Here is a 9,992-nt window from a genome sequence, read left to right on the forward strand (position 1 = left end):
TTTTGATGGGGATTGCATTGAATCTGTAGATTGCTTTTGGCAGGATAGCCATTTTTACTATGTTAATCCTGCTAATCCATGTAGCTCCTACTTTCTAGCCTTCTTTTTGTGTGTGAGTTCTTGCCTGAGCATGGGTGAGGGTTATTTACTGCAGCAAGGGTAACTTACTAATGGTTATGTCACTGAAGAAAATGACATCTCCGCCTTCTTATTTTTAAACATATTTTGTAAGCATTGTTGTGGTAAATCTCCAATCCAAATATGCCCTGGCAATGAAAACACAACTCAATTAATATGAATACATGCTGTGTGCCTAGATTGTGCTGATCTACCGCTACACTACCATCTTCCACATCCATGAACGTGTGGTTTCTCCAGGCCATGTGCTTCTACTCCACTTTTCTTAGTCTTCCCCCTCCTCTGTGTCCTCTCCCTCTTCCATTTTCTCCTTCTTCTCTCCTACCTTCTGCTCCATCTTCCCTTTTCTTTGCCCAATCATCAGCTCTCCTCTATTTTACAAATTAAGGTGGGAAGCAGGTTTATAGGAAATCACCTGAATGCTGACTCATTCCTTGTTTTCAACCTCTGGCAGGAGAAGGGAATTAACATCAAATGTAATTAGTTCCAGGGCTATCCACAACATAAGTCATGTAGATCTCTGTATGTATGTCACTACATTCCCAGTTTGGGTTCTAACTTCCGTTTATTTGGCACAGGAAAATTTATACACATAAGTGATCTAATATTTCAGGTATATTTTTTGCTATGCTGGTGTTTATTAGTCGATTGTGATGTACAGCATTTGTGCTAGGTAGCCATTGATTTTAACTCTTGTCTTGAACTTTGGAGTTATGTTCATATCTTTGTGCATGTAAGTACTTTCAGAAATACACCTGTTCCTTTACAAAATTATTTCTAGGTCAGAAATGACTAGAGTTGAACGTGTAAGCATTTATAAGGTTCTTGATATCTGCTTATAGTGAATATAACCTATCATAATTCATATTTTAGCCCATCAGAGTAGTCTGGTTTTTCTTATAAGTAATGAAGGGTATAGTTCTATTTTAAGTAGAAGATTCTTTAGAATTTCAACACTGATTTAGCTCACAAGTTTGTCAAATGGTGCCTCTGATTAAAATAATTTTAAACTATTATAATTTATAAATTAAACTATTATAAACCTATTTGGGAGCTTTTTTAAATATATTACTGTTTTTATGAGAATGTGGTGTGGGGAGGTAAAATAATGTGATTGAAGTTCACATGTAGACTCCAAGTTATTATAGTAATTTACTACGTGTGTGTGTGTGTGTGTGTGTGTGTGTGTGTGTGTGTGTGTATGATATCATTTGGTTCTCTTTTCCTGAGTTGGGTGAATCTGCAATAACCACTCTGCAGGGCCTGGTAGTCTGGGATTTTTCCCATTCGTATCTTCTACTTTCTGCTGCTCTAGCCTTCTGGATGAAGCAGTACATTACATGGGTCCAGACTTTCTTTTCACAGTGAGATGACTGTTCACTGAGCATCTTCTCTGGACCATACTGTGTACCCACAGTAGGACTCGATGGATACAACTCTTTTATGCTTGTGAGATTTGTCTGTTAGAGAAGCTAATACGAAGCAGTCAGATAATAACAGCCCATCCAGTTGTCTTTGTGAACGATTCAGGACTTGGGGGAGAAAGGTTCCCTGAGGATGTATATGTAGCTCTAAGGGGGAAGAGTGTCCCAGTGAAGGTAAATATGGCTCAGGACAGAGTGGTGGGGCTCTGCGAACTAGAGGATTGATTATAGAGACTAAAGGACTTTCTCAGGGCATGCGTGGCATTGTTATAGTAACTCAACCTGTGTTTAACACTTCTCAAAATGTAGATTCCAGAAAGAAGAGGGAAAATATCTTACATTAACATTACTTATCCACCCTTTTAAGTTTGCCCAAAGTACCTTCTAAATAAGCTTCAAGCCTCAACATCTTGAAGCATCTTTTGTATACCCCCTGCTACTCTCTATAGTAGACTGGTTTGAAGAGAATGATAGGAAACAAAACAAAACAAAACACAAACAACCCAAGGATAGCAAACATCTACACAAATCACCTCATGTGCCAGACTCTCTCCTGGACTCCCCTTTTGCGGAAATTTGAGAATTCTATACAGATTACTCTGTATTTCTTTCATCTACACTGCCATTCCCTTCTTCTGTATTTATTTTGTAGATATAAAATATTGAGCCAAGACTCTTTTTAATCTCCATGTCAACACTGGCAGGTCAATATTATTACCTGTATAGAATAGACAAACTAACTTGAACTTCAAATAATTATGACGCTTGCCCAAGTTCATTTGACCAATGATTGGCAAAGTCTAAATTCAAATCAAGCTCTGTCTGACTCACAAGTCCTGCTCTTTCTTCTGCACAGGGCTGAGACTCAGAAGTTGAAAGTACCTGTGAATAGGGCCTTGTTCTCCCTGCACCTGGCCCTGGCTCTCTCAGTTTAGGCTACAGACGTTTTATGGTGTTCCAAGGCTGCCAGGGAACCTGGGTGGGGGACCCTCCCTGTGTCACATGAAAGCAGCTATCCCACAAGCAGCGTTGCCTAGGTAGTCCCTGACATCCCAGGATGACCAAGTTGGGGGTTATTCTGTATATACATGGGACAGGAGAAAGTTCTGTTTCTTTCTCCAGTTTCCCCAGTAAGGAACCTCTTACTGGAAAGGAGAGGCTTTCTTGATTCTGTGTTCCTGACATTACTTTTTATGTCTATGTCATTATCACCCAAACCCTTGGACCCTATCCCTTTCCCTGATCACCCAGTCTTGTCCTCAAAACTGATCCACAAGGCAGGGTTGCTACAAACAGAAGCATGCGCCTGCTGAACGCTTACTATGCAGTGAATGTGGTGGGAATCTCTTGTGCATGGTGTTTCTAGAACTGGCCACAGAGGAAGAAAACAGACTCAGTCAGGTCAAATATGAGGACAAGGTGACAGAGATGTATGTGGGATTATGATCCCCCACTTCTAGAGAAGTATTTACAGACAGTTGTCTCATTGTCACACATAGTAGTAACTGCTTTTCTCTGGTATTTCACTTCACCAGTACAGTAGCTCTGTTGTAGATGTTGATGAAACTCAGACTTAGAAAGTCTCACATCATCCAGGCAGTAACAATCAGATCTGAGATACAGATTGATGGTATTTTATGAACATGTCACCTCTAACCTTTATGACCATCATTCAATGGGCTTGTGACTTGTCAAAGCATCGTGCATTTTTACTTGTAGCAAGTGTCTTCCTTTATACATATCTGTACACTTTAGGCCCATGGTTAAGATAGACTTCCCTAGAACTAGGTCTTTCCAGTTACTTGGCTCAGTGTGACATCTGTGAACTTTTTCTGGTCTTCTGTTCCTTCACCAACATCCACCGTGTAGTATATCCTGGGCCATGTTGGCATACAAAGCAATATTGGAAACTTTGATAGCAGGACTTATCCAACTTCCCACCCAGACACTTGCCTTGTAGCATGAGGTAGGCAGAAATGGGTAGGTAGGCCTCCTCTTCTTAAGATGTTGGCTTTTTATTCTTGTTGGAGCCACAAGCCTTGATACAAAGCAGCTGTCCGTGATGGGAGCTCTCATTCTTATAAAAATGTAATAATTTTAGTAAGAGAATTTTAGTAAGTTAATGTGTTGGTGATAATATAGCAAATGAGGTGTATTAACAAAGATGTCTAGAATCTGTTACACACCAGGTAAGACATTACACTTTCATAAGACCTTAGGCGAGAGGTTTAAGACAGGAGTAGACACAGGGTGAAAGGAAGATAGAGTGCCTTTGGCAGAGGTCATGGAGTATACCAGAACCCAGATACCAATTAGGGAAAGTGTGAAGGAAGTCACATCTTACTTTATAAAGGCAGATAAGAGCACAGAGGAAGAAGAAAGGAGCCTAGATAGATAAGGATTTTCCAGCTCAAGCCACTGTGCCTGATCATTCTCCAAGAATTGCAAGCATCGCACTGGCTTAGAGGAGCCAAAAATATTCCTTAGAAGGCTGGTATGCCAACCTAAAAGGGTTAGTAGCAGAAAACAAGCAGCTAGCTCAACAGAGCATCCCAAGCATTTGGTGGCTGGGGATCACAGATACCAAAGGTGTTTCTCTCCCCCTCCCATTCAAGGTTGACCATGCCATGTTCATGTGGATCAGACACAGAAAGGACTTATAATTTGTTCCTGTGAGGGAATCTAATTAAGTTCTTTCAAAAAGTTACCTTTACTGTCACTGCTATCAATATCATCCATCACCTCCATCATCTTCACCATGCCACTATCAATGCCACTGTTGACAAAACCAATATCAACCTCACCATGACAAGGAACATTATCACCATCATTTAATGAACACATATTTTGTGGCATTCATTGTGCTGATTTCCTGGATTTCATACTTTGGGGGAAGAAATTCCCTTGATCTGATTCTTATTACCTCCATTTTTATTGAAAGGGAAACTGGAGCTCAGAAAAGGAAGTGATTTTTTTGAGAGCATACTTTAAGTCTATTACAGAGCAAAAGCTCCAACCTAAGTTCTCCTTCCATCTCTACAAGTACATTTCCTCCTTATACCCGTGTACATTGTTCATCAATCATGAATAATTTACCCACACTTGAGCACTCTACTCTATCCATTCATTGTGTTGTATCAGGCGCTGTATCCATCTCTCCCCCAAGAACCATATTTTTTGTATGTGTCATGTCTTTATCTACTTGGCTTGTTAACTATTTATATGTATGCTGTACAGTCCCTGTGATTCAGGGAGATACAGTGACTGACACAAGGTACCATAGCATAGGTACCTTGCTATGGGGCAGCAGAACTAAAGCTTTCAGACTGTCAATGAAAGATACCTCTCAGACCATCAACAAAAGATACCTTGTATTTCCTTAACACACACACACACACACACACACACACATACACACACACACCATATTTTGCCCACTACCTCCCTGTTGAGGATGAGTCAGAATCTAGCCCTTGCCTGTCTCCCAGCCTAAGACAAGAGCCACAGCCAGAGCTTTGTGGTACATTTGCCCAAGCTGCATTTCTAAGCCACTCACACCCATGGATGAATGGGCAACTGACCCAGATGGAGAAAGTCCAGGTCTGAGCACCGTCCTCTAGCCAAGAAGGAAAGGGAGAGAATCCTCCCTTGACTCATTGACTCAAGTCTTGTTAACGGAGTCTGGCATGAGACAACAGAGCTACACGGTTATTGGGCATCTTCAAATATTATCTGGTCACCATGGTGTGTGGCAGGTTTTCAAGAGAGGCAGCACAGAAGGGACTCTAGATAGGGATTGAGAAACTGGAAGTCAGGCTCGCAGTTCTTACTATATCGAACTGTGATTCCTGTCCCTGTGCCTAAGGATCTTCTTCATTGAGATGAGTTTTGATTCCTGTTCTTGCTTATGGGGGGCATGGGCATGGTACTGAGAAATGATGATAAACACAGATGCATGTTCCTGGCCACCTGCCAGCTAGTGACTCACTTCTTTGCATCTTAGTTTCCTCTAAGGTATAAGACAGGGATAGTAAGAATAGCTACCTTATTACAGTTGCTGGGAAGCAAAGAATGAGATAATGCACGTTGAGAGTAGCTCAGGGCTAGGTTTGCCATAAGGAACAAATGTCTAAGAGCTGGTGTGGAGAGGAGCTGATTTTATTGACTCTCACCAGAACATTGTGGAGATTTTATGAAGGCATCATTTCTCAGCTGGAGCCTACACATGAATTCCAAACTTCTACCATGATCGCATTACTGTACCTATATTTAAAGAACATGATTTAAAGACACAAGAAGGTGGTGGATTCCCTTTAGAACCCAAGCCTTCTCTACTTTTATCATATTCTAATTACATTCCCTAATGTTTACTTTCAGATGTATCTGTTTAAGAAATTTTAAAACTTCCAGGGTTGGCCTTGCTAGGATGGAGTTTAGAAGTCTCATTCAAACATAAGCAGACCAGTGTGAGAATCAGCTGGTTCCAGAGCTCTGCCTGCCAATGACTTTAGAGAAGTTAATGGAACTAAAGAGGGTAGGAAAATAAACAGGCAAGGCAGAGTTTGTTCCTAAAATTCTTTGTTTCTAGTGTCTAGGCAAGAGGTATGGGTACCTCAGTGGGAGAAAGCTTGCCTAGCCTGTGTAAGGCTCTAGACTTAATGAAACACACACACACACACACACACACACACACACACACACACACACAGAAACAAACAAACACACACAAGCTACATTAATTAACTTTTTTTTTCTGGATTGGGTTTGCTTTCCTATTTTCCATACTGAGAAATATTTTCAGCCATAGTGGGTAATATAGGTCATAAAGATTAATGCTTACTGTACAAATCAGGAAAGTCCATGATGTGTGCTTGTTATCTGCTTGTGCATCCATGAGCCCATCTACTGATGATTCTACTCAAGGCTATCACTTGGCTAAGATACAGTTCAGCACTAGCCCCTCTTCCTTTCCAGACCAAGCAGACACACAAGTGAGAAGCAATTCTGTGTAGGAAGATTGTAAAAATAATATGCTGATATCCTAAGACCAAAAGGCTAAAGACTTAAATATGGGAAAATATTTGGATTGTTTAAAAACTCTTTAAGTGAATACACCACAGGGCAGGTGTGAGAAAAGGTACAGGTGAGGTCTGAGAATCATGGAGTCCTCAGATGACATCAGACTTTAAGCTTAGGGTGGAGTTATTGAATTTTCTTCTAAGAGACAGAATTTGCCAAATACTTGGATATGTGGGACACAGATAAGAAGTTGCCCTGGTCAAATGGAGCTCAGTGGGAAAGAGTTGCCAGGAGAGTATAGAGAAGCCAGTAAAGGTTAACTGGGAAGTTTTAAGGACAGAATTTGAGTGAGGTCAGGAGAAAGGTTGGGTGAGGGATGGACAAGTTTTAGACAAAGTCTGGATGGAGTTTGGAAGAAGGGGAGAAGAGGCTGGGAAGATGATGGCATGTGTGAGAGAAAAGGCTGTCTCTGTATGTCTTATTCCTCACTGAGCATACCCTACATGTTAGGCCACGTTCTGGAGAATTCTGTGCGGTTCCTTATATGACAAGAGGTATTGCTGCTTTTAAATGTTTCATACATGTTGAAACTATGGACTATGGCAGAGAAAGAATTTGCCCAAACTGTTCAGTGAGCATGAAGCAAAGACATGTCATGTAGGCCTTTGGACTGTCAGTGTGGTCCTCTTCAGACTGGGTCAGCAACTGGAGTTTGTCTCAGATCCTTATTTACTTTCCCCACCAGGGAGAAGGAGATTTCTCTTTCTTAGACATGGGAGGGGGCATGGGGCAAATAATAACTCACTCTCTGGCTTAGACTCTAAGAAAACAATTCTGAACAATATTGACCCAATCTATCTCAGTATCAAAGAATTTTATTAATGTATTCATTAATTGTGTTAATTAATATAAGATGTATTGGTGTATGTGTAATGTATGTACATGAGTATATGTCTGTGTAATTGATAACTTATTTTATCAGGCCCCATGCTAGATATTTTTCATTAGCTATTTCATATATGCTTTATCAGTGTTAGAAGATACAAGGATGCATTTCCACTGTTCTTATTTCATGAATGAGTTTGCTAAGACTCCAGAAATTGTACATATTCCAAGTTCCCCTGAGATAGGTGAAAAAGAGAGGCTAAGGTTAATACTTAAATTTAAATCATTTCAAATATTTCAAGGTGGAGAGTGGTTGAGAGTTATGGAGGAGACACACACATACACACACAGAGAGAGAGAGAGAGAGAGAGAGAGAGAGAGAGAGAGAGAGAGAGAGAGAGAGAGAGAGAATATTAGTTCACTAGTACAAGATAATAAGGGAGAGAAAGATGCTCTCAGAGACAATTGTGAGCACTTGGAGACGAATGAGGTCATTAAATCCATCTGCGCAGATGGGGGACCCTCTGGGGAAAGTTACAAGCAAATGTCATGATGCAATACGGTGCAATCGACTTGTGTTAGTTCAGGCTGGGACTCCAGCAGGGACTGCACTGCGATCTGTGGAAAGATGGATCATGTGTCGGATGGAGAAGACACTTGCTCTGTTGGGCTTTTCCTTACACTTTCTAGAAAGGCCAGCCAGCCCAAGGTCACAGAGCACATTAAGGGATGGACTGGAAATGCAACTTTGGCCTCACACTTTTTCTTATGCTAAAATATGTTTCCAAGAAAGGTCCTCCCAACAAATTTAATTAGAACTTTTATGTAAAGTGCTCCTTGTTCAGGACTTCAGGCCCCATCCAAGGTCACACAAAATTGTTTTATGCACTCTTTTGATTTCATTTTTCTCCCCAAATCAAATATACCACTATGTATAAAAAGTTTTGTTCTTTTAAATGGCATTTTCACATCCTTTAATTTGTTCATCAAGAAGTTTTACTTGTTAGATAATCCATTGTACAATGACCCTAAGACACTGCAACAGTACTCATGATTTTTACCCATGTTGCTCAGCTCATGGAGTTTACTAAGTTCCTTCTAAGGTACAGACATGAGTAGTTTTTGGTTTCAATTTCATCCTTGGTAAAAATGTTGATTAGTATATAGTTGTAAAAGGGAAAAAGAATCAGTATTTTCTTATCTGAAAAGTCTATTCCCTGACAGAGATGCTTCTTCAAATGTAATCTGCTATGATAATGATCCTTGTATTACAGGAAAAGGTTATTGTAATGCTATCAGAAAGTAGAACTGTGATTTGAACTGGAATATATTTTTCAAATCTAGTGACCACCCCCTTCCTCTTTACCAACTCCCCGAAAATCAGACCGAAACATCTGATTCATTCTTGATTTTCTCTCTGCAGGTCACTCCCTTTCCTATGTCCTGTGACCTACAAAATGACTGCGCCTGTCGGGACCCTGAGGCTCAAGAACACAGCCGGAAAGACCTTCGGGGATATAGCCATGGCTAAGGAAAGACAGGTGTCAAAGATTTCCCAATGCCAGGATCTGCATCCCTCTGGTATTGATTTCACAGTCTGCTGCTCAATGAAATGGCCTCTCCACACCAGGGATCCTTAGCACCCAACCGGTCTGCCTTTAATTTCACCCAGGAAGGACCAACTGTGGGGCAATGAACTGAATCTCACCATGTTGAATGACGGAGTGGAATACTATCCTGTAGTCTAAGATGGATTGCACACACGGCATGTAGTCCCAGAGCCTCGAAAAATGGTTTCCATTTCTCAAATGACCATAGCCCAAAAGAACAACAAAACTGTGTGTGTATCAAGGAGTATGCACATCTGTGGTTAGAACACAGGCATGCATGCACACCCGTGCCAATGTCTGTGTGAGGACAGAAAACAACTGAAAAAAAAAAATAGAACAAAATCCAAAAAATTCAATCTTTCATTTTTCTAAGCTCCCAAGGAACACTGTCCTAGAAACTAAGACCAAGTACTGGGAAGCCAATACATCTCAGATTCTAAGGCTCAGAATATTGTGTAGTGCTTTGGGACTGGAAGTGAAATGGTTGTAATCACCAGTCTTCTAGGGAACTAGGGCTTCCTAAATGGTAAATATTCCAAGGTGTGCAAAGCTCCCCAATTTTTTTTTTTTTTTTGCTGCCATGGGGGTTTTGTTCCAACACCAGGGTGCAAGGTTGAGCTGGAAATGGCTTAGGACTGCAGAATTAAGGTATTCTATCAGCTCCCTGCTTGAGGTCTTCATACCCCTTCCAGATTCCACCCATTTTCCAGATCTGACCTTGGGACCACATTTGCTGCTACTCTTCCTGCTGCTCTGTCCAATACATTGAGTGCCCTAAGATGGTAGAACTAGATTAGAACAAACTCCATATAACCAAGTAGACTGCCTCAAAAGTGATTCATCTTTTCCCACACTTCCTCACTTCTTGGCCCATCTAGAAGAAAAGAAATCCTTCATGGGCTTAACCCTTTCATGA

At 40.8% G+C, this 9,992-nt stretch overlaps 1 protein-coding gene across 1 annotated transcript in view; it reads left to right on the forward strand.

Moving 5' to 3' along the window:
* Positions 1-9,625, forward strand: part of Pappa (pappalysin 1) — a 229,112-nt gene extending 219,487 nt beyond the window's left edge. The window contains exon 21 of the mRNA XM_021200408.2: positions 8,890-9,625. Coding sequence (XP_021056067.1) covers positions 8,890-8,997 — 108 coding nt within the window. The 3' untranslated portion in view covers positions 8,998-9,625. The remainder of the gene's footprint in view (positions 1-8,889) is intronic.
* Positions 9,626-9,992: the final 367 nt, after the last annotated feature.

The sequence above is a fragment of the Mus pahari genome, chromosome 6 (assembly GCF_900095145.1).
Source record: "Mus pahari chromosome 6, PAHARI_EIJ_v1.1, whole genome shotgun sequence".
Lineage (NCBI taxonomy): Eukaryota > Metazoa > Chordata > Mammalia > Rodentia > Muridae > Mus > Mus pahari.